The sequence below is a fragment of the Protopterus annectens genome, chromosome 2.part2, assembly GCF_019279795.1.
Source record: "Protopterus annectens isolate FY-2018-M chromosome 2.part2, PAN1.0, whole genome shotgun sequence".
Classification (NCBI taxonomy): domain Eukaryota; kingdom Metazoa; phylum Chordata; order Ceratodontiformes; family Protopteridae; genus Protopterus; species Protopterus annectens.
Genome location: NC_056730.1, coordinates 702,008,378 through 702,035,220, shown reverse-complemented (window position 1 = coordinate 702,035,220; position 26,843 = coordinate 702,008,378). Strand labels below are relative to the sequence as shown.

General features: G+C 37.7%; 1 protein-coding gene across 1 annotated transcript; it reads right to left on the bottom strand.

Moving 5' to 3' along the window:
* Window positions 1-735: 735 nt before the first annotated feature.
* Window positions 736-24,836, bottom strand: LOC122796045 (oxytocin-neurophysin 1-like). Its single transcript, XM_044064511.1, is given in 3 exon segments — window positions 736-785; window positions 2,758-2,962; window positions 24,714-24,836. Coding segments are annotated over 3 exon segments (378 nt in total).
* Window positions 24,837-26,843: the final 2,007 nt, after the last annotated feature.

The following is a 26,843-nucleotide window of genomic DNA, read 5'->3' as shown; positions in this document are numbered from 1 at the left end:
AAATCTAAATGTATTCTGCATACATACTGCTTCAAATCTAAAATTGTCCGAATAACATTTGCTGTCCTTGTGCGGACAAAATTCAACCCCAGTTTTAAAACTTTTTCATGAACTGGGCTTAAAACAAAGTCTCAGGTTTTTTGATCAAAGCCATCAAAATCTCCCAATAAGCTGATCTTAATCCACCAGTGACCACCTCTCAGAGCATGACCTGTGCACATATGAATATGTAATAAGTTGTATTCAATGGCACAACTGAAGCCTCTTCTGCATAGCCTGGCCAACTCTGCTTATAGGAATGGATAGCAAAGCATTGTGTTCTGCCATGTTTTACATCACATGTTCCTTTCAGTTCATAAGCAACTTTGAGACACACAGTTCGCATACAGACTATTTCTTATCATTTCATTTTCCTACACTTAGAAACATTGGCAATGCATGCTGAAATAAAATCAGTCAGATATGAAGTATATGCATTTATTTATTTTTTAAAATATCTTTATTAAACATAAAAGTTTTTTAAGCAAAATAGGTACATATATAGTAACAGAAATGAAAAAAAAATTACAAAATTTTCCTGTATTATTAACATTTGTACAACACTAAAATGATGGCTTAAGCATATGTCACAAAGTAAGCCACTGTGTATTGGTAGAGCTGCTTTTAGCTTGCATTTATAATGTGACACATTCCAGATACAGAAGTATGCTGCTTGGTCTCTGACAGTAAACAGATTCAGGCAAACACACCTCCTTGGTCACATGTAGAATCCACAGTACATCTTGCTAAAGAAAAATAAATACAGGGTTTAATTCTGTATACTTTTTCAATTGTGTGCATATTACATTTCAGAATGCATGTTATTTAACACTTCACTTGTAAGCTGAAACCATTTTCTTTTCTAGAAAACTTAACATTATACAGTCCAACTGTTAATCATGTCAAATAACTGTACCATATGCAGTACTCTTATTTGTATTGTAAAGGTAGTTGTATCTTTCATGATGAAATGAGGATGTATTTTACTTTTTTTAGGAAAACATAATACTGCAGGCAGACTGTTTGAAGAAGTTGGATTTGTGTGTTTATTCTGGAAGAACACACACCTTTAGATTGCTTTTCAAAGCTGTGATCCTGCTGATTTACATCTCTGGCATTCTATAAGATTAAAGATGGAAACAAGTATTCTTTGAAATTAGCATCAGTGTAAGCATGGATGTCTTTCCAGAGCCAGAATCCATAACATAGTACAGGTTATATGATCTGTTCTAACTGAAAAATATGATTATGAACTGGTGGTAGCCTAGGTGAGAGAGAATGACGTTTTGCACCCTACCCAGTTGGAGATGCAGAAGTATATGGTTGACTTTGTTTTACATGTGGCTTTGAGAAGTAAAGCATTCATTTTGAGTGGTACCATGCCATTACCTAAAATGATGCCAAGGGTTAAAGACAGTATATTTAGATGATGAGATTCAACAACTGGCTTGGTAGCTGGTGTCATTTTAGGGAGAATCAGGTATCTGAGATAAAATGCCTGATAGAACCTACTCCTCTGCCAATGATAATCTACACCTTCCTGTAAAATTATTGAAGAGGAGCAACCTTGTAAGCAAACTCTGTAACACATAATCAAATAATTAAATAAAGTTTACTTAAAGGGAAATCAAAGGTAAGAAAGTTTCAGTATTAGAAATGATGGGTAGATCCAAGATGAAAACTATTTGGTCTTAAACTTTTTCTGAAATATAACCACCCCCCCCCACACACACACACACACACACATGCACCCTCTTGCCCACTAAGGCAGAAACATAGATAAAATTAAAATTAGCCAGAGAGAGGGAGACATCCACAAAGTGCAATTAAGGAGTGTTCAATGCAAAACTGGTAGATGAGATACAAAGAAAGAAATCAACTGAGAGTGCAGAGGAAATGTAGAAAGCAAGCACAAGTTTGAGAACATGGAAAATTTAGAATTAACGCAAGAAAAAGGAACAAGAGGGCTGACAGAGAGGTAGGGAAGAATGATAAAATATGCAATGGAAAAAAGTCAGTTATATTCACATCGAATTTCTTACTAGCTTTATTTATAATGCTGCAACCAATGGGTAGTGAAATACATACTAAGGTAAGTCATGTGTCAGGAGCTACTCCTCCATGGCGAACCCAAGTAATAAGTTCCCTAACAGCATGCATATTGTACATGTCATGTCGAAGCACTGCCCAAGACCAATGACTTTTAGATATGCAACTCTAAAGATGACTAGACTGAAGTAATCTAACTACATTGGAGTTATACATATTAGAGAGAGTGACACGCTCTGTGCCAAAACCTGAAACTACATAATAGCCTATTTCAGTCATTAGATATAAATGCTTTGAGACACTTCACTGTCAGGACAGTTGTGCAGAGGTGGCACAATGATTTGTGCGAGCAGTGGTCTCATTGTTAGGAGCTGTATAAACCTTAGAACTGTGTTGTCAGATCTGAAGTGGCTTTGACTGCTGTTATGCAGATCAATAAATGTAGGAATTTGTGATTCCCTTTTTTGTCAGTTTTATTTCAGGTAACATAAATGCGATGACAAACCTATAAAAATAATTCCTAAATGTCCTATTGTCTCTTTTATAAATATAAACTGTATCTAGTCAAAGCAGAGGAAAGGCCATTGTTTATTATTGGGCACCTATTGAACCTGACTCATTTGACAGCCTAATTCTGACATGAATTAATCAATATCCAATTGTATTTACCATCGCTGCAACAAATTCCAGGGGCTGTGCAACTACCACCATCAGAACCACAACATTTTCCTCCAGACTGGCAAGGAGAAGGTCAGTAAATTTCTTCCTAACATTTCAAAGTTTCTGCAGTATCAAAGAAACAGCCCAGCCTCTCTCCACAGAAAATATTTGGTCCAAAACACTGCCCTGCATTTCCGGGGCCACAGGCAAGGCACTGAAAGGAATAGAACATAAAACAGTTTAACAAGTGATCTTAGAATATTTGTAGTTATACAATGTATCTGTCAGGAAGAAATTATAAAATAGTTCCACATAGCTAGCTTCCAAAATTTAAATCCATTGATTTGTGGACTAACATCTTGAAACTCCAAAACACCTTTCACCAAGACAATATATGATCTTAAACTTTTTTTGAAATGTAAGCCATAGATGTACACACTCACACATGAATGCACACATGATGTACACATCCACACATAGCTGGCCTTAGGCATAGGCCAACTAGGTGGCCGCCTAGGGCGCCGCTGTAGCAGGGGCACTTCCAGTATTTATTTGGTGTAGATAGACTAGGATAAGGGCAAGGGTGGTGCTAGGGGGGCACAGAGGAACCATTTTGCCTAGGGTACCAGTTGACCTAAGGCCGCTCCTACATCCACACACACTGCATATACATACATATACACAAACACACACACACACACACACACACACACACACACACACACACACACACACACACACACACACACACACACAAACATGCGCATGCACGCACCCACACACACACACACACACACACACACACACACACACACACACACACACAGACACACACACACACACACAGATGCGTGCACACACACACACACACACACACACACACACACACACACACACACACACACACACGAGCATGCATGCATACATGCACACGCATACACACACTGAGACATAGATGTGCACCTGTGCGCGCACACACACTCATTCTCTCTCTTTATATCTTTCTCTCTTGAGATCATGTTTTTCAGTATCCATATCTTAGTCACATTTGCCATTTTCACGTTTGTCATGCAATTTTTTAAAACTGTATTGTCATATTTTGCTTCCTTTCCTTTTCTTTTTTTTTGCAATTAACTGAATCATCTGCATGGATTTGTTTTAATTTGACAACACTAAATTTACTTTCTCTGGATCTGGAAATGTTCATTTTTGCCTGCATATGTCTAGTATGCATTTATTTATTTATTTGCATTTGATAATTTGGAACATCAATCTACGTAGAACCCTCTTCAGTAGAGGTCTGTGGAGCCAAGCTGCACAATACATTAACAGGTAACTAGTAAATTCTGAAACAGTTACTTCCCCTATTACCTCTATTGTCCATTTTTAAAGGCTTGCCATTGGACATTTAAAACAGCAATGATGGTGTTGCTATTCTCTCTACACTAAGAGATGAGGAGAAGTAATGACAAGTCTACTAGCCTACAGAGCATGTTCAGCTGTATATACAATTTGTTTGATTTTCATCCAACAATGCTTTTTTCATGTTTGCGTATGCTCATAAAGACCTTAACTTGGGCTTAGAAGAGCATGTAATGCAAAATTGTAAGAACACATTTTTAACGCTCTACTTGGTACATCGAACACCATAGTGCTGGAGTTTTGTTCAAATACCAGTTACGCTATATTCTTAGATGCAAAGAAGCAACAGTTTCCTGTTATTATTTATAATGATACAGTTAGTAATGACTAAACATGGTAACCGTGTCCTGTTATTATTTATAATGATACAGTTAGCAATAACTAAAAATGATATCACTGAAATGCTTTACTGTAGTAATGTAAGTGTAGAGAAAATGAAAAAAAATGTATTTTTAATTCTAATATCCATTTCCAAAAAAAGTTTGACATAGTAAGAGGTGAAGAAGTGAATATATTAGTGCAGGGTTATCAGCTGGCTTTCATGGCAGAAGGGAGATTTTGAAACTGTTTTCATGTGGATTTGTGTGGAAAAAAATAAATGCAGAAGATATACTGTTTTAACATACACCTTCTTCTTTTACCCTAGATAAATAGCCACTCACTGTTGACAACACTAGGTAATCTTCCTTCTAGCATGGATATTTTCCAGAAGTCACAGACTAGAAGCAGAATGTAAGTGTGACTCTAAACAATGACAGAGTGGTAATATATCACAAAGAGTGGACCATACACTTGAAAAACTACCATTTTACCAAGGAATGTAAAATGAATAATATATGTGTTCTGCATTCTGTAAAGGGCTAACAACTAACCTAAATGGTTTTGAAACTGTTGAAGCAAAAACATAGCTTAGTTTTTTTCCATCTTAAATGTGATTATATTATGTGTTAGCAGATATTTGCTTTGCCAGACTTCTTATTTGGGTGATGGCAAAACAGAGACATCCCATTACTGTGGGAATCAGAGCCTGTTGCATTCCTTAGCTGGGGGTCTTAACAACATGCACCTCACACTTTGATGCTATTAAGACCAATAATATGTCACGAGAAAATATAAGTGATTTCTATGGGGGTCACTGATTTTTTAATATCTGCCAGATCTGTGCTTAGTAATTTAAATTATATCTAGACTCGGATGAGCAGTTATTATAGTAAACTTGCTGAAGTTCACTTTTTATTATCCTGAACAATTTTAAAACAGTTATAAATTGTATGCATATTTATTTCATCTCAGTTATACTGTGATATCTAAGGAAGTAAATTAAGTAAAATGTGCATAAATTGTTTTTATTATTCTTATTACTTATTTTTGTAATGGTACAAGTTAATTAACATTGTTTTGCGTTTTAATGCAGTTCATCCAAAGTTTTTTATTAAAAATTTTTTTATTCAATTCGTGCATTTACGATGCATGTGGTTTAGAATTTAATAATGACATTTTAATACATTTTGTGGGGTATCAATACATGTTTTGTGGAAATGAGCTTTGAAATTAGGTCTTTTTGGCTAATTTCATTTTATTATTGATTTACTAATTAATTAATTAGTTTTTTGCAAAGGTATTTAAACTGAGTGCAAACAGGAAATTGTTGTATCTGATGAAGTCTTATCGATAGACGAAAACGTGTGTGGTGCTTACTGCTGGAGTTTGTTGACACGTTAATAAACTGTTTGGAAGATCATTTTGCCTGATTGTGAGCTGTTTTTGCCCGAGCTACTGGACTGGTGTGGCTGCTTTTCCTTTTTGGAGGTTTGTCTATTTGCAGCATCTGTTTTGGGTTTTGTTCGTTATGGCTGCTAGTCCGGTGGTCTCTCCGGGGAATGGGCAACAGAGGAGCATCCCTGTGGACCCATCCAGGTCCGAATCGGACGGTCTTTTCCAGCTCATGGGCTAGCTAACTACATTAATCAATCTTTTGACTCCTATGGGTATGGGAATCCAGACTTTACTTCAGGAGCAGCGAAACCTTTCCAGGATGGTAGTTCCTAACCAGGGAAATTTACCTGTTACCGAATTTCCTGATGGTGCAGTCCGAGCAAGAGGGAACGCCAATTCTGTGCGCGTTCCCGCTACTGACTTCAACAGTACGCCAGCGGCTTTTCACAATACTGCTTCTTCACCTATTCCTGCTGCTCAGTCGGATTGTGATATTGAAATTAACCACCGTCCCACCTCTTCTTTCAATGAATGGTTTCTTTCCAAACCTAAATTCGATTATGAGGAACATTTTCAGGGTCGAGGTGCTGGCGGGGTTATTTATTCCGAACTTGAACGGCGTTTTGAGAACGCACTTTACCGCTACAGGACTCTGGAACTGGACAATTTATACCTTACGGAAAACCTCAATAAAGGTACTGTACCAAAGGGTTTAAGGGTATTTAAATACCCAAATCAAGTTATACCAGGAAGCCCTTTTCACAAAGACCTCATTGAGGCCTTTGATCAATGTGGGCGTAGTATTGTGAAAGCCATTATCAAAAAGAATAATGATGAACTGTCCATTTTACAACAGGATATTTCTGTATATTTTAAACATATGTCTGATGATTTATTATTTGATTCTAATAAATGTCATGAAATAAGAAGGGATGTAGATTCACATTGCGATACAGTTTTGAATCGCAAATACAAGAAATTAAGAAGGGATTTGGTAGAGTATGAACAGGGGCGACAATACCCCAGTCCACCTCCATTCAAACGGCAATTTTATCACCACGATCACGAGTATGATTTTTCTTCCCACAGTCCTCCCAGGGAGGTCCCTGTTGAACAGAGGAATAACGTGCCTCCCCGTGGTGACCTTCATGAGTCATTTGGGGAGGATGAACCAGCTTTGCGTAGGTCAGAATGCATACGCCAACAAGGGCAACAACCTCGTAATAATTGCCACCCTTTAGACCGGGCCCTCCTACCACAGAGAGGGCGTGGGGGGTTTACTCGAGGTTGGAAGAGAAATCAGAGGCAGAATTGGTGAACAACAATGAGCAGGTTGTTACTTCCTTGGGACAATACACCTTACACACTTGTAATAATTATAATATTTATAATTATAGTGATTTTGTAATTTCTGATCATTGTTTCCAGTTATTTACTAAGGGGTTCAAGTATGTCCCTAAAAGACACAGCAATTTAATACATGCCATTTTAGATCTCAAGCTTTTTACTCGTAAATTAAATTTGGAACATTTACTGGGTAATTCCAATGGCACCCCAAGTTTCTTTTTGAGGAGATCTAGTACCTTCAATCCCCCCCTCCATCCACAACTTAAAAATTTGGAGAAAAGGATTGAGGGCAGGTTTAGGAAGGAGTTGGGCACGGACCATTTTGTTGCCAACCTAACACTACAGGAAAGACAACTGCTTGAACAACTTAGGGGTGATCCTACCCTTAGGGTTATGGAACCTGATAAGGGTGGGGGAACGGTCATCATGGACTGTCTTGTTTACCAGGGTAAAATGTATGACATTTTACATGACCACCATAAATACACCTCTGCCTCCTTGAATGAAATTAATGTATCTTATCATAAGATAGATTTAGTTGTCCAGGATTTATTGGATCAGGACGTGATTGATTTTCCAGTTTATACCTTCCTTTCCAATACAGATCCCAGGGTACCATCTATTTTCGGGATACCCAAGGTGCACAAAAACCCCCCTGATCCACCCTTAAGACCCATAGTAGCGTCACAGGGTTCAAAGACACACCCCATATCCAAATTTTTGGATTGGAAATTGAAGGAGTTATGGGGTAGAGAGGAATATATTCTCAAAGATTCTTGGGCCTTTTTGCGTGGTGTTACCCCAGATTTACTTGTATCTAATCTGGTATTTCTAACCATTGATGTGGTGGACCTTTTTTCAGTTATTCCTCATGAATTGGGTCTCGAATGGTTAGAAGAGGCCCTTTGGGAATGTCCACACATAACCAACAATGACGTACACGCTATTACTGAGTTGATGGGTCTGGTCTTAAAAAACAATTTTGTGTTCTTTTTGGGTGAATATTTCCACCAAGTGACAGGTGTTTCGATGGGGGCGAATTGTGCACCTACTTATGCTGATATTATTATGTTCATTTGGGAAAAGAAATTTATTTTAGATAGCCCCTTTTCAAAATCTTGGAACTTTTACTGTAGATTCCTTGATGATATTTGTATTTTTTGGACGGGACCTGTGGATGATATAGGGAAATTTATTCAGTATATACACACTACCACTAATTTTTTAAAATTTACACATCATATTTCCCAACACAGTGTCAATTATTTGGATGTGACACTTACGGTGTGTGATGATGGGTTTAAATCCAAAATTTATCGCAAACCCACATTTTCCAATGGTTATCTACATTATCAGAGTTCCCACCCCAATTATCAAAAAAGGGGGATTCTTAAGGGGCAATATGTCCGCATTTCCCGGATGACTTCCCTTGAAGAAGATTACCAAAAAGAATGAGGTATATTGCAACGTTTATTTTTGGAAAGGGGTTACCCTGCATCACTGATTAAGACTGTTCAAGAGGAGGTTACCATGGCAAGGCTATCCAGATTTGCTCCCATTTTGGGTAGACCTGGTGCCAATATTGAAGATGGTTCTACACGCAATAAGACAGGCCAGTTTGCTAGTGGTTTTACATTCATTACAGAGTTTAGTGGAAATGCTTTCCACATAAAAAATATTGTTGAAAATGAATGGGGCACGTTCAAGGAACTGACCGACCTAGATATTTTTAAGGACAGGGACATCAAAACCGTATTTAGGAGGGGTAATAATATCAAAAAAACCCTGGAACAACATGATGCTCCTACCTTAAACTCTAGACCTAATTTAGGTATTTTTAAGTGTGGCCATTGTTCCTCCTGTAAGTACATTTTACAAGCCAGTCATGTTTATTTGGAAAGTAGATGTAGGGACATTAAGGCAAGGGGTCATTACAACTGTAAGACAGGTGGTTTAGTTTATTTGGCAATATGCCAACAATGTCCAGCGTTTTACGTTGGTAAAACCGAAAGGTTACTGTCTAGGCGCATTTATGAGCACATTTATGACATCTCTAAGTGCAAAAACACCAGTGCCTTGTACAAACACACCACCCTATGTGAAAATGCCAAATTTCTGTTTTTTGTCCTTGAGGTAGTTCCAAAGGATATTAGGGGGGGACCATGGGAGGCACGTCTTGCCCATAAGGAAACATACTGGCAGATATTGTTGGAGGCTAACAAGTCCCCCGGTCTGAATGAATCCATTTCGATTGTTCCATATTTGAAAATCAAGGCACAATACATTAAGTAAAACGTGCACAAATTGTTTTTATTATTCCTATTACCTATTTTTGTAATGATATAAGTTAATTAACATTGTTTTGCGTTTTAATGCAGTTCATCAAAAGTTTTTTATTAAAAATATTTTATTATTTAATTCGTGCATTTACGATGCATGTGGTTAAGAATTTAATAATGACATTTTAATTCATTTTGTGTGGTATCAATACATGTTTTGTGGAAATGAACTTTGAAATTGGGTCTTCTTGGCTAATTTCATTTTATTATTGATTTACTAATTAATTAATTAGTTATTTGTAAAGGTATTTAAACTGAGTGCAAACAGGAAATTGTTGTATCTGATGAAGTCTTTTCGATAGACGAAAACGTGTGTGGTGCTTATTGCTGGAGTTTGTTGACACGTTAATAAACTGTTTGGAAGAATAATTTGCCTGATTGTGAGCTGTTTTTGCCCGAGCTACTGGACTGGTGTGGCTGCTTTTCCTTTTTGGAGGTATGCTCATAAAGACCTTAACTTGGGCTTAGAAGAGCATGTAATGCAAAATTGTAAGAACACATTTTTAACGCTCTACTTGGTACATCGAACACCATAGTGCTGGAGTTTTGTTCAAATACCAGTTACGCTATATTCTTAGATGCAAAGAAGCAACAGTTTCCTGTTATTATTTATAATGATACAGTTAGCAATGACTAAACATGGTAACCGTGTCCTGTTATTATTTATAATGATACAGTTAGCAATAACTAAAAATGATATCACTGAAATGCTTTACTGTAGTAATGTAAGTGTAGAGAAAATGAAAAAAAAATGTATGTTTAATTCTAATATCCATTTCCAAAAAAAGTTTGACATAGTAAGAGGTGAAGAAGTGAATATATTAGTGCAGGGTTATCAGCTGGCTTTCGTGGCAGAAGGGAGATTTTGAAACTGTTTTCATGTGGATTTGTGTGGAAAAAAATAAATGCAGAAGATATACTGTTTTAACATACACCTTCTTCTTTTACCCTAGATAAATAGCCACTCACTGTTGACAACACTAGGTAATCTTCCTTCTAGCATGGATATTTTCCAGAAGTCACAGACTAGAAGCAGAATGTAAGTGTGACTCTAAACAATGACAGAGTGGTAATATATCACAAAGAGTGGACCATACACTTGAAAAACTACCATTTTACCAAGGAATGTAAAATGAATAATATATGTGTTCTGCATTCTGTAAAGGGCTAACAACTAACCTAAATGGTTTTGAAACTGTTGAAGCAAAAACATAGCTTAGTTTTTTTCCATCTTAAATGTGATTATATTATGTGTTAGCAGATATTTGTTTTGCCAGACTTCTTATTTGGGTGATGGCAAAACAGAGACATCCCATTTCTATGGGAATCAGAGCCTGTTGCATTCCTTAGCTGGGGGTCTTAACAACATGCACCTCACACTTTGATGCTATTAAGACCAATAATATGTCACGAGAAAATATAAGTGATTTCTATGGGGGTCACTGATTTTTTAATATCTGCCAGATCTGTGCTTAGTAATGTAAATTATATCTAGACTCGGATGAGCAGTTATTATAGTAAACTTGCTGAAGTTCACTTTTTATTATCCTGAGATGAACAATTTTAAAACAGTTATAAATTTTATGCATATTTATTTCATCTCAGTTATACTGTGATATCTAAGGAGTAGGGCACTGCTCTTGGCATATCAGAAGAGGACATTTTGGTTCACAATCTGTAAGACTGATTATTGTGAGTCAGTTAGACATCTTTCTAGAAGGTTACTAGATATCCACAATCTTTATATGTATTAAGTGTCTATACAGACAGGTTTACAGATATAACAACAATATTCAGATAAATAAAAGAAAAAGATATATTACTGGAAATGTAATTCAGTCCTAAATCTCAACAGATTTTATTTGATCTATTTATTGTTTTTGAAGAAGCAGAGGGACTTTATCTCAAGGGCCCTTTTTTCAACCACGCCTGAATTACAAATATACAGTCAACAAAAAAAATAATCAATCTATAAATGCATAGTTATAAAAAGGAGCATGTCTCTGTATTGACATTAGCTTTATCATAGTCTTTTTCTACCTGTCAAAAAATGTGGGTCTATATTGGAACATCAAATATTTAACAGTTTGAATCACTAAAGGTCGACCCTTAGTGGTTGAACTGTTAAAACATCGAATGTTCCAAAAAAAAAAAAAAAAAACAAAAAAAAACTAAATGGTGTAAACGCGGGGGGGGGGCAAGACCTCTTGCACCCCCCGCTACTTAAATATACCAACTCCGAGACCGCACTACATTGAAGTAAATGGAAATCTCCCCTTATGAAGATTTCCGTGTACCTCTTCGATGTTCTGCAGTTTCGTTATTATCGTGTCGGCAATGTCAGATTCGACATTGTCGGCTTTCGGGAATTTAATATAGACCCAAATAATGTGAATAAGTTTCTATGAATGTAGTTTTTTAGAGTTTTATATGAAATTGTCATTTGACTTAACTGAGAGTTTAATTGTAGTGTTGTGTAGTATATGTGAGGTCCTTTATTACCACTTAATAAACTGCCACTTTTGTTACATTCCCTGAATGCTCTATTTTAATGTATAATACCACAGCACTTGTAGGGTGCTTTCTATCTACATCCCTTGCTTGTTCCTGAATCCTAACTTAACTTCAATATTTTAGCATAGTTGTCTGTTTTTACATAACTCTAGTGACACAAATTTGTCCATACTGCATAAATCAAGAGAAATTAATTTGTTATAAAATGTGGTAGACCATCAGAATACACAAACAACTTTATACAAATAAAGTAGTTATCAAACTAAAACAGTCTGGTTAAGAAAACAAGGAAATCATGCAGTTGAAGGATGGGAATTGATAAAATAGTATGAATTACAGCAAAGCTAAATGGACTATGGACTAGACAAAGGCTAGTCTAATATTACTGTCTCATAAGCTACTATTAGCAAAACCTTAAACCTCTCTCTCATGATGTATGACTTAAACCAAATGAACCAATCATTGCAATATTGTTTTTATTTACATAGTGAAAAAACGTCCTATTTTTCTTTTTCTCCTAAGCGCTAGCTGTAATATGTTGTATATCTTCTCATAGATAGTAACCTCTATATGAAAGGATTGTACTGTCTGTTGCACTTTTACATTCCAGAGCTATATTATGGTACTGTACAACATTGCTTATTTAGATAATGTATTTCTGATTTTATTATGACAATGTAAACACTAGTGTATGTGAGTATGTAAATCTGCATTCACTGTATTTTCAAAATGAAAATGGCTTAAAGACCAGTCCAACCACCAGGTTAATAAATAAAAATGAATAAGATAAATACACATAAGATGCTACAAAGAAAACAGAAATTATGACAATTATCTCCCAGTCATCTAAAGTAAAATCAGAGGACAGGAGAGGTTAAGCATTGCCTAAGAGAGTTGAATGAGATGGAAAAACACTGACTGACAATAATTGGATGAGTGATAGGGTGGTGAAGACTAGGTGGCAGGGAAAATACACTACAGATGTTCAGTTGCTCCTGTAGGATCTTTTACAAGTTAGGAACGAGAGATAAGACTAGTTGTGAATGAAGAGTAGAAAGCTGAGCATGTGGGGATAGAATGAATAGTTTGTGGTATGAAGTTTCAGTTATTAGGAAATTAGTGAGCAAAGGGTTTACAACAAGAGGGAAGGGAATGGTAAAGAAGAGGAACAGAAAGGGAGACAGCATTGTTAGAAATGAGGCAACATGAGACTGAATCATTGAAGAGGCAGTCCCCGAGTCCAGTGCTGTATTGTATATGTGATAGCTTGTATAACAGAGTAGCAATTATGTAGGTGGCCCGGTGTAGATACTCATAATATAATCATGCAAATTAGTCTTAGATAAGGATGTGCACAAATATTCATTTTTAGGGAGATGCATGATAAAGTGTCCAACTTATTTTGCTGAACCTTTAGTCAAGAGATGTTTAAGAAAGGCAAGGAAGAGGGAACCATATTTTAGCACTTGGAGGAATATTCCTTTATTGAGTATTATGTCTTACTTCTGCAGTAAGGAAAAGAGAAAGTCTGCATAGGATCTTTAATAAATAAGTGGTTTTCTGCTCTATAGCATGAAAGCATAGGAAAACAGTTAGTAAAGGGTCCAGTTTGACATCAAAGTTACTAATACAAGGAACTGTTTCAAGTGTAGTTCCTGATGATGACCTAACTGCGAAGTCACTAGGGGGCTAGGCTGATTGTTAATGGCCTCAAAAGCATAGCTTTGGTCCGGTCTACGTTTAATGTGAATTCCTCTTTCAGACTACCAGTTAGAGATACTAAGCAGAGCTTATTGTAGAAGATTCCTTATAGCATCTGGTAAGTGACCTGACCTGCAGAGGACAGTGTTGTTAACACTTTATTTTCAGTATTATGCTCTGGAGGGTAAGATAGAGGTGGCAAAAAATTACACAGCTCAGATTGAGAAGATTTGGAAACAGGAATGGCAATAAATAGTTTTTTACAGAGATTGAATGATGCCCATAGAAGTGAAAGGTTAAGAATGTGACTGATGAGAACGGATACAATGTTTTTACATGTTTTTGGAATTTCAGAATACCATAGAAAATGAAAGATTTATAATGTGGCTGATATGAATGGAGAAACATTTTTTTGCATTTTTGGAATTTCAGAAGTGGGAAGATCTTTATTTTGTTTACTATATTTTATTATTTAATGAAGAGATTAACAAATCAGTCAAGTGGCCCTTCTCAGCTATGACTTGGGTCATATGTACAAACATTAAATAATTATTATTAGGCACTTCCATTATGTAACAAGCACCAAATTGCAAGGCAAACTTTTAGGTGGCATTACATACATAACAGCACTATGAATATGCAGACATAGAATGAGAAAATCACTCCTTAAATAATATCATCTTATAAAATGATTCCTTTAAAAATGGCATCATTGGGGTAAAATACTGTTGAGAAATGAAATCCTGGAAAATGACTATACTGTAAAAAGATAACACTGGAAAATGGCTCATTATTATATAACTACATAATGACGTAACCGGATAAAGTCATAAATTAAAATGACAAGGTGACACTGAACTGTACAGATTATAGCTGCAGTGGGAAGAAATATATTTAAAACAGCTGGGACATATTATTTTATGAAAAACAAATCTGAGTAATTTATTGGTGTAAAATAGGTTGAACAGATGTAAGGAAATAGAGAGAGAGCATTAGAAGTTGGGTGACTTTGGCGGCAGAGTGTGAATACCTCTAAGATGTCATGCTGTACAGCTTTGCCAAGAAGGTGGCAAAGGTTTCAACAGTTGTGGTAGGATTATAGCAGTTAGTCCTTTGAGATGCAGCTGAGATATCTGGATTATCAGTAAAAAGGCAGAGTTCCATCCAGAAATGCCTGTGACGGTTACAATTTTCCTGTGCTTAAAAAATTGGGTATGGCTTTATTACAGATATTGAAATGATTTCCTATAGAAGACAGATTTGTAAAGCACAGCTGACTTGGACTGTTTTGTATTTAATCCAGGCTTTATATTTTATTTTAAAGTGGGAACAAATCATTTTGGAGACCTGGGTGTGGTGTAATAATAGAAACATGACTGAGTAGTTGGAAAGATTTATTTTTGAAGTACATTGTTATAATAATTTTGGTGAAGAATAGTTGGCCAGTGGCTACAGTCAAGGTGATAGCAAGATATGTTCATTCTTAGTACTTTGGGGATAAGAGGTGTACTGGTACCTTTTTGAACATAGCAGAGAAAGTTGTTACAACTGCTTGGAGATCATTTAGAACCACAGGCTGGGCAAAGTCTATGATGTTTGTTGGTGAAGAGCCAGTCTAGATTGCATGGTTCTTTGATTTAGGGTTTATTAGGGTCAAAAAAGCACCACTTGGATTAGACTGCATTTCAAAACACAGCAGCTAAGATGTTCTTGTGTAACAGGGGACCAAGGATTGTTGAATTTATGCATAAGTACAGGTTCAAGAACGATGAAGCAATGGTTGTTTGTCATCTGGGGGATGTTCAACGGAAGTAGATGACACCCTGCCTCGAATGTCACCCAGCTACTAATACCCTCCCTCTGATGATCTTATATGCCATTTTGAATTTTTAACTTTGAGGTGACCATCTATGCAACATTCACAAAAGAGACAATTAATGTCAATAGCACATTTATCTCTTGAAGTGGTAGTAATGTGGCATTGTAATTTGTTGGATAACAAGAAGTAGGACATCTCCTGCAGCCTGTTTACCTGGTTTATAAATATGGAAGAAATGGCAGTTTTACATCTCGTAATAGAGAGAAGAATGGAGTGCATTTCCCTATCCTGAACCAGAGCTCAGTAATAACTACAATATCTGGCAAGTTAAAATGAGTAACTATATTGATTAGGCTGCATATTTTGATAGTGGCCAGCCTAATACATTTTTTGGGCACATGGATCTATGGTCACAATATGATGGACATATTCTAGAGTTTGGAGTATGCTTGAGTTGGGTTGGGACTGGAGTACAAAGAAGTGTGAGAAGACAGTTCATTATGCACAGGTGGATGATCAATATGATTTTAGAGTTGTGGTCAACCTGACCAAGGTAAAAATAAAGAATGGTACATTTTTTTGTAATCGATGGGTAGGTCTAGTAATGTGAATAACTTGACAGAGAACATTGTGGGGATTGTGGGTTGGTATAATGGTTTAGGTGTTTACACCACACACACAAGGGACAGGGTTTGATTCTTACGTTCAAAAGGGAAACTGGCTAGGCTTAAAATGGCCCACAAGGCAGCTAGCCTAGTACTTACCCTATAAACCTATGAATGTGTTGGAAGGGTACTCATTTTAGAATCCCAGCAGAAAGAAATAAGTGAGGTTGTGACACTTGGGAGGACTTATATCTGCTTTCTTAAAGTGTCCATTAAATAATGTCTAAATATAATAGCAAATTATGCTTTTCAAACTGTGTATTTCAAGTATTGAAAAAAAGCCCTGAGCCTTTGCTGAAAATGGGACTTGGCCCAGACAGATGATCATGGTAAACAAAGACAAATACATAAACAGAAAATGACTCTCTGAAAGGGAGGATGGTGCCACAGTAACTGAGCATAAAAAAACAACTGCTGATGTGGGAATAAACCTTCAGTCCCACTGAGTACAAATTTAATTCAGACAGCAGTGGTAAATATAGTTTCTCTCATACATTGTCCTAGCTCAGTGATGGTGAACCTATGACATGCATGTCAAAGGTGGCACACCACGACATTTTGGGTGACACACCAGCGTTCACCAACACAAGTTACCAAAAAACTAAATGAACAAAAACACAAGAAATATGTGACCCTGTACTTATCTATTAAAACTCAGCAACAAAAAGTCATTAATTGGCGTTAATCAAATCAAATGCAATGTGTTCCATATTTTTTTCAGTTCAATTCAAAATTTCAGTTAAAAGCAGGGTCATTTTTTGGTGCATTATTTTAAGCCCAATTGTCAGTGTGCATATTGTTTTCTCTATTGTAAGTCACTGATTTTTCTTTTACTTTTATAATACATAGCAGCACACATGATTGGACTGTATTTTTTTAAATAAATGACTATGTAAAGAATTGTTTCTCTTTTGTTTGGGGGGGGCATGCCAGCAGAGTCAAGATAAGCATTTTCCAAATTTTTGACATGCCGAGTCCAAAAGGTTCACCATCACTGTCCTAGCTGTCTCCCTCATATAATTGAGTGTCTGAGAAAATAAAAAACTGCTGAAACATGAGAGCTGTGGAATCGACTCCATGGTGAAAATCTGACACAGTCAAAAGCAGCACTTAAAGTGTGAACACAAATCTGAGACTGCTCACCTAAATGTAAAAGAGTCAAGTTTTTCTAACACTTTAAACACATTTTTTGCATGGAGACTTCACCAATTTCATCCTTTAACATGGTGTTCTCTCTTACACCTGCTATTATATATACTTATTCCAAGATCACTGACTCAGAGTAAAGGGAATACACTGAGATAGTAGAACCTCAGTATTAGAATACAGACTACACTATTCCCAGGTTTGTGGCTGCATTCTTTATAGATTCATAGGTTCATAGGTGTATATTAGGCTAATAACCACTGTGGCTTTTAGAAGCCTAGCCAAGCATCCCAAATGTATCCTGCTAGTTTATGTGTTGGCTTTTGTAAGTCTAGCCAAGCTTCCCAAATGTACCCCACAAGTTAATGTGACCTAGAGCAGTGGTCTCCAACCTTTTTTGCACCAAGTACCGGTATCAGTGTAAGACAATTTTCCATGGACCGGCCATCTCGTGGCATGCATAATGAAGTATTTATTTATTTGACATTTGTTTAATGAGGAGGCCAGACCTGGGGAGAAAAGTTCCAAATTACCAAAAAAAAAAAATTGTACATTCTACTTGGTTGAGAGGTAAGTAAACCTAATGGCAACCTTACTGATTTTATGTTTATAAGAGCAATATTTAAAATCTGTCCCTATTATTTGGCTCTGTCCAGCATACCTCTCAACTGTACAGATTTTCACAGAATGTCCAGATTTTTGCCTCATATTTTTGGTCTTTTTCTCATAAAATTGTCTTTTTCTGGCAAATCACTGGCAGATCATTGAGGGTGAAGACAGAAAACAATGACAGTTGAGTTTCATACTTCATACCCTTCAGAAAATCCATGCCAATGCAAAACCTGTATTTCTATCAACTTTCAAAGTTTGTAAGAGCAGCACTTAAAAGGGTCCCTATTTTGAGCCTTTGTCCCCCCATTATTTTTGGCTTTATCCAGATTTCTTGATCTAAGTAAGAGGTTGAGAGGTGTGTGTGTGTGTGTGTGTGTGTGTGTGTGTGTGTGTGTGTGTGTGTGTGTGTGTGTGTGTGTGTGTGTGTGTGTGTGTGTGTGTGTGTGCCAGAGAGAGATGGGGAGAAAGAGAGTGAAGAGTGAGTGTGATCACTGCAGCAGCAGCAATGAGGTTTGTGTACCTTTCATCCATACCACACACACACACACACACACACACACACACACACACACACACACACACACACACACACACACACGCACACAAACACAGTCTCTTTTGCATTCATGCACGCATTCACTCACACACATCGCTCTCACTCTTTTCTGATCTCTCACACAGTCATAGTCACTCCCTCATTCATACCTGCATTCACTCACACATCACTCTTACTCTCTCCCAGTTAAACACACACTCAGTCACATCCTCATTCATACCTGCATTCATTCATTCACACATTGCTCTCACTTTTCCAGTCTCACACTTACACACACTCACACACACACACACACACACACACACACACACATGCACACAGGTAAACACACACTCAGTCACATCCTCATTCATACCTGCATTAATTCCTTCACACTTCGCTCTCACTCTCCCGATCTCATACATACACACACACACAGCCACTTCCTCATTCATACCTGCATTCATTCACACATTGCTCTCACTCTCCCAATCTCACACATACACACACAGACACTTCCTCATTTATACCTGCATTCATTTATACACCGCTCTCACTCTCCCGATCTCACACCCACATGCCACAAACCCACTTACACATTCATTCATGCATCCCATTCACTTTTCCGATCTCACACATACACACACACAGTCACTTCCTCATTCATACCTGCATTCATTCACACATTCCTTCACACATTGCTCTCATTCTTCCGATCTCACACAGACACACAGACACTTCTTCATTCATTCACACATTGCTCTCACTCTTTCGATCTCTCACACACACACAAACAGCCACTTCTTCATTCCTTCCTGCATTCATTCATACATCGCTCTCACTCTCCCGATCTCTCTCTCACACACACACACACACACACACACACACACACACACACACACATACTCTTTTGCTTTCATGCACGCATTCACTCACACACACACACACACAGACAGACACATACACACTCACACAGGCATTCACTTACCTTACCTGACGTCCCAGTTCTAAGCGTTCCACAGACCGGTACTGGTCTGTGGCCCAGTAGTTGGGGAACTCTGCCTTAGAGTTTATGGGTACTGCAGTGGTGGTGCTGCGGTAGCGTTGTCACCTCACAGTTAGACGTTGCCCGTTCGATTCTCAGCTAGAGCGTCTTCTGTGTGGCGACATGCGTGAATGGGCGTTCCTTCGTTGAAGGTTGTGTGTTAGGCCTGGCAAGCCGGCACGTAAAAATCTACTGCCAATCATTAGCAGACCGGAGTTCCGCTGTGGCGACCCCTAACTGGGAAAAGCCGAAAGACACAACAACAACAACAACATGTAAGCTACAACAAGATTTACAGGTTGCCTCTGTCCATTACAGACATAGGTGCTAGACTAAGGTGTATTTCCGATTTCTCATCCACTTTTCCAGGTTTCTCTTGAATAGGGTTAGGTAAAAGCTCTGCTTTACATGGATGGAAAGCTTGTTCTAGAAACAGGGAATTCTCTGAGGTACACATGTTATGCTGTAGTCATTGTAGTACTTTTAGACTGGCATATCCACTTAGCAAACAATAAATAAAGTGCATATGTAACCTTTCATTTTGTCATCTTTTCTGTATGTAAGTTGGAAAATTGCTTGAGTCACATAAGACCATATTCACATATTTCTTTTTCATTTTTTTCCACCACTCCACAACATGTTCATTTCCAGCCTTTCTTACTAAGTATAGTGGCAAGCAAGGTGTGTGAGTTGTTCTTGAATAACCCCCATGTTATGGATTGTCCTTAAGCATGGTTTGTGAGTTATTCTAGAATATGTTACAGATTGTCCTTAAGCATGGTTTGTGAGTTGTTCTGGAATAACCCCCATGTTATGGATTGTCCTTAAGCACGGTTTGTGAGTTGTTCTGCAATAATCCTCATGTTTAGGATTGTCCTTAAGCATGGTTTGTGAGTTATTCTAGAATATGTTATAGATTGTCCTTAGGCATGGTTTGTGAGTTGTTCTGTAATAACTCCATGTTATGGATTGTCCTTCATCTTCTAGCTCAAAGATCAGTACAGTGCAGCAGTTAATTTCAGCACAAACTCTCAGTTGACACTTTATCATACATAACAACTGAACTGAAAGTCTGAGTTGATTTTGTTACTAGAGTATTATAAAGAAATGTTTTATGCTGCATATTTTCTTAGTGATGCATTAAACAAAGGTTGTATTTGCCTATAGCATGATTCATCTTATATATCATGCAGAGCCCCCCCCCCAAGAAATTAGATTTAAACTAATAAAGGGGAAACCTGCCTAATCCACCCAGCTCCCTGCTCAACAAAAACAGGTATACAAAGGAGAAGGCTGGCACTATCTTTAGAAATATCTTAAGCAGTTTGTTAACTATAGAAATATATTAGTGCAGTTCTCTATACTTTGTGCCTTTGATTTTTATGGGAAGTTTTTTTTTCCCTTTTTTGGCAAATCCTATCAGCATTTAAGAAACACACCATTTTCTTTTGCAGAACTTTGCCCCTCATATTTCAGTCAGAAGATGCTGTATTCTGAAGCCTTACATTTCTAACCAAACCTAAAAGTATGTAAGCAGCTTCTTTAAAGGTGCAGACAACCATTTGTTGAAAATACATGATTTCCAAGTATAACAAAATGACGTCTCATAGGGTCATAGGTTCATAGGAGATTACTGAGCTAATTGCTTAAGAGTCCTTACAAGCTTAGCCAGTATAACCTGATTTTACAAATATATGGCCCCTAGGGACAAAAGGGTGTCATGGATTTATGCCTATGCCTTGAGTATCTTACAGAGTGCCCCTGCTGGTCCTTATGGGACACATATACTACCCCAGGTGAGAATTTGCGATCTCCCATTCATTCATCCAAATTGCATTTGAAGAGTGCCAGTGAAGGGCTCCACTTAATATGAATAGGTAAACTGTTCCAAAGAAGGGGCAATCTCTGAGACACATATCTGTCTCACCAGAATGTTTTGTTTGAGTCGCTGACTAAGTTTAGATCCCTAGATTGGGTTACCCTTGTGCTGTTTGACTTGTGGATGTGTAGCAGGCTACTATCTACCTGCGTGAATAATGCCTTGAAGCTTCTCTGACTGGGAATCAAACCCAGGCCATGGCAGTAAGGGTGCTGAATCCTATCCATTCGACCACCAGCGATTTTCCTAATTCCTGGCTACTATTTTTCTTTAAATAAAATAATAATGGCTCCACCTTTATCTGTCTGTTTAATAACTATGTCCATATTATTTTGCAACTTTGTAAGAGTATCATATTCTTCTTGAGTTAAATTATATAATTTCAAAATATTCAACTGTACATACAATTTTGAAGTAGAAACAAAATAAGTTAAAATGATTCCTATAGTAAGTGCTTTTATCTGCTTAGATAGCTATACTGTCTTGAATAAACCTGATCCTGTTTGACATTAGAAGCTAAGCAGGGCTGGGCTTGGTCAATACTTTGATGGAGACCACCTGAGAATATCAGGTGATATAGTTTTTAATGCTGACTTTTAGAATCAAGAATGTATGTAGGGAATATATTTTTTAATCATGTACTAAACCTAGTTGTTACCCCACAGCAAGAAGTTCGCCCATTCGATTCTCGGCTTGGGTTGGGAGTGCCTTCTGTGTGGAGTCTGCATGTCCTCCTCACGGTCGAGTGGGCGTGCCTTTGTTGAAGGTTGGGCGTCGGGCTGGCAACTCGACACCATAAAAACCAACTGCCAATCATTAACGGACCGGAGTTCCGCTGTGGTGACCCCTAACCGGGAAAAGCCAAAAGACAAACAACAACAACAACAACAACAACTAAACCTAATTAAATCTGTGTTCTGATTGGAGGCTGTGTTTTGTGATGGAATTTAAATTTGGCTTCCTTGATCCTTTTTTCCTTGTGTACTACTTGACTGAGGCCAGCAGTAGTTAAGGTTATATGTACTCAACTCCATACACGCATACAGTTTAGAACCCCCCCCCCATCTAGCTATGCAATCTAGAGGGTACAGTACTTAATGTAAGTGCCACTGCAGAAATCTCAAGTTGATTTATTAACCATAGGTACTCTAAATGCCTTGGCTAAAACCTTAAAGGAGAAAATGCTTTGAAGGCCTTAGCTGAGGAGCTACAGATTACCTGTGATTTAAAAAAATCAACTTGCACTTTTATGTAATTTTATTTTATGATAATAGTCTTGTTGGTAATAATTTGCAGGTATGCCTGCATATTGTATTTAATTTCTTTTTTATTTTTGGTTGAATTACAATTTCTCAGAGGACTCTGCTGTAGCTGTTGGACTTCATACACTATCCATGGTTATTTACATTTAATTCCACATTTCCTGTTTTCATTTGCATTATATGAGGATGGTCCTTTCCAAAGACATTCCCTAAAGCAAAGGTTGCAAGTCAACTATGTAAATGCTCAAGTGATATAGAGTCATACTGGCTTTTCTTGTTTTTTTTTCTTTTTCTTCACTTTTTATTATCCTTGAATTCATGCACATAATGAGCTCCAAATAACTATTAATGACACCAGATAACTACTGAGAATACATTGTGGATGACTGCCTTGAATATACCATTTTTACTACTTCGGAGAATTATTTATATATATATATATATATATATATATATATATGTGTGTGTGTGTGTGTGTGTGTGTGTGTGTGTGTGTGTGTGTGTATGTATATATCCTCATCACTTCTGTTACTGTACTATGTATTTGTGTAGGTAGACTGTAATTCCTTTCATTCATTTGCTACTACAGCTTCTTTACTCCAGGCATCAGTGTCTATTTACTTGAACTTTATTCCACAAAAACTGACTTCCACATTTACTGTTTTGAGGTGTGAGGGTCTGATACATTTTAGTCGGGTTGCTTGTCTCTTTTGATGGTTACCTTTGTATATCTTGTCATATAACACTAGTATTACTCCAGCAACTTCTAGCTGGACAGTTCCCAATTTCTTTTCTTTTTTCCCATCCCCTAGGTCTTACCCAGTGACTTTCTTTTCTTCACCCTCATTGACCCAGTGATTCATCTCTTGGGTCAGGAGCTAGGTACCTTTCAGCCCTGTGGCCCATTTATTCCCTGGAGAGGTGACAGTCTGCAGAAGAGAACACACCGGTCTGTCAGACACAGCAGACTCCCATCTGTACCCCTGGAGATTCTAGCCCCCACTGCAGCTCTCTTGAGCTGCACTATGGCTGCCTTCCACAGGAAATGTGTGCATGGACACATGCCTTCCCTGGCTAGTGTGGTACACCTTTGAGCAGAGGGTACTCTTCAGGCTCAAACTCTACAGCTGTATTCCCTCTGGGTTTCTTCTTTCGCTGCGAGACAAAGTCACTTCCTTCTACCCAGGATGGGCAAACCAGTAGTGGCTAGTCACACCCATACTCCTTAGCTTGTCCTTGCCAGTGTCTGTACTGCTAATGAGGTAGGGCACCCTTTCTGGCACAAATCAGTTTGGAAATCTGGCCTCACCATGCTAAGGCAGTGCCCATCATTGATATTCCTCACGTTTCACTGCTGAACTCTTGCCAAGTTCATCTTACAGAAAAATGATACAGTGCAGGTAGGAATTGCTGGTCCTCTGATAGGGAAGATGCTCACCTCTACTTCCCCTATAGGTTATTTAGTGCTTGCACTATATTTGCTGCATTCAGGTTATTATTTATATTATTAAACTTTAACCAGTAGGCTGCTTTTGGTAACACAACTTGAGAAATGTGGACAAACCTATAGGAACACACATAAACATACACACACACACACACACACACACACACACACACACACACACACACACACACACACACACACACACACACACACACACACACACACACACACACACACACACACACACACACACACACACACACACACACACACACACACACACACACACACACACACACACACACACACACACACACACACACACACACACACACACACACACACACACACACACACACACACACACACACACACACACACACACACACACGCACACAGGCAGAAAATATTCCATTTAGTTATGAATGAAAACAAGACAATAAGACAAAACAGCACCTAACCAAGTTATAAATGGATTTCTTCTTGTCCTGTTGGTCTATTAAATATATTTCATACCTTCCTGAGATCTGTGTCCTGGACAGATCGTTTACCTCCTATGGGACAATTCCGAATATAGCATGCTGATGAATAAGTTAGCAGACAGATTAGGCAAATGAAAAATGAAGCTGAAAGAATCATTTCAAAGATGAGAGACAATGTCCTTTGAAAAGCCAGAAAATCTAAGTACCTTGTAAATCAAAGGATCTCACACTTTAATATACACTGTCATGTCTTGTTGAATCACCAGCCAGTGTCATACTTTATTAATAACAAAAAAAGAGGAAGGTTAATTAACAATTAAATACTAAGAATGACATTTCTCTGAACATGTGTAATTGTAATTCCATTTGTATATGTGAAGAAAGTCATTGCCAATTCTTTACTTCTCCGCTGTTAGGGTCAGTTCAGGGTGAATAAGTTTTACACGAGACACAATGTGAAACAGAATTTTTCCTTATAAAATAATCCTTTTCATATTCAGGTCAGATGCTCAGTAATGGTGCACTGACACATAGCAGCTTTGCTTTACTAAATGGATATTTTCTGGTGACCATCTTATGCATGTATGAGACTATTATTAATTCTGGTGAAGTAGCCTGATTAATGCACTATTTTAGTGTACCTGATAAAATAGTACTTCTTAAATGTGGAAAGGAACAACTCCTTATCCTGTTGTAGTGATCCATTACTAAAATAAATAAATAAAAAAAAGCAACTCCATTCAGTGTTTTTATTTGGAGAACTGTTTTACTTGTTTTACTTGCTGTTCTTTTTCACTCTTTTGGCAGATTTCTCTTTAGCATTCACCACATTCATGGCTTTGTCCTGGGCCAGTCAGTGTCATCCCAGTGCTCCTAGTGATTTCTCAATTTAGCTCTTCTAATAGGCTGCAAAATGTGTGATAACCTCTTACTCTGCCCCCACTGAGGGCAGAGTACTCCCTGTCCAGGTCATGTGGCATTTCCCAGCCATTGATTTGTATGTCATATGTGGGCCATAGGAGAGTGATCTCTTGAAGATGAAAATGTGTTTTTTATACCACTGTGATTCCTGTGTATGGATCCATATTTAATATATCAGGGTGAGATCTTCACCCAATTTCTTAATTCTATCCCATTGAAAATGTACATAACAGCATCTCCTACTATACTCACAACCTTTTCCTGAACATGCAACTCTCTCCACTGCTACCCCTAGTCTCCAGAGTGACTGTTTCCCAACCATCCCTCCAGGAAAGCGATCAACCTCTGGTAGTTGATCTTACCTCCAGCTCCATCACTCAACAACTCCTCAACATCTAAGGTTCATCACAGAACTTTGGTAGCTGGCATTTGGAATCACTGTTACAGTCCCTGCACCAAATGGCCTGTTTTCACAAATGCAATTAAATTTGGTTTGTAATATGGCTTAAGTAACTTTAGGTGAAAGAAAATTCTCAGACTCAGAAATATCCATGCATCTTGTGCAATAACAGTGTCAGTAAATTGCATATTGATAGCTGACGCTAGAAAGTAAGTAGGTTTATGGATGAAGTCCTAAACCATGTACTTTTAGGGTAGTCCAAGTACTACCACTCTTAGTGTGCAATGAGGGAGACCAAATTTGGGGGAGGGTACTCCTTTTGTATGGCTCTCATACATTCTTCACCTAAACAGGTAAAACAATGTGTGACACATAAAAAATGTGTGGCACCTCATCAGATGTGAGACAGGAAGTGTAAAACTCTGTGAAGTCATCTGCCCTTATGTCTGCCAGCTACAGAACAGCCTACGTTATTATGAAGTTATGCATTAAATATCACAGATCAACTTGGAGTGTATTCCTTTTGGTGCAGTAGACAGAGTCAGAGTTCAGATGAGTAAGATTCTTCATAATGCCTGTGACACTTGAGAGGTATTTTGGGATGAGATATGAACAAATAATCCTACATAAGAGTTTCTGTGATAGTTTAGGTGGATATTCTCTAAGATATTCACAATTCAAATCTATTGAAATATAGATCAGAGACTGGACATTGTTCATTGACCTTTCAGAAACTTTTAACTGTTTTCCAATCATCTTAGCTTCCTACTCATTTTTTCTGTATTTTACTTGTACTAACTAGCCTGGTACAATGAAAGTACATGGGATCTGTGCTGAGGTTTC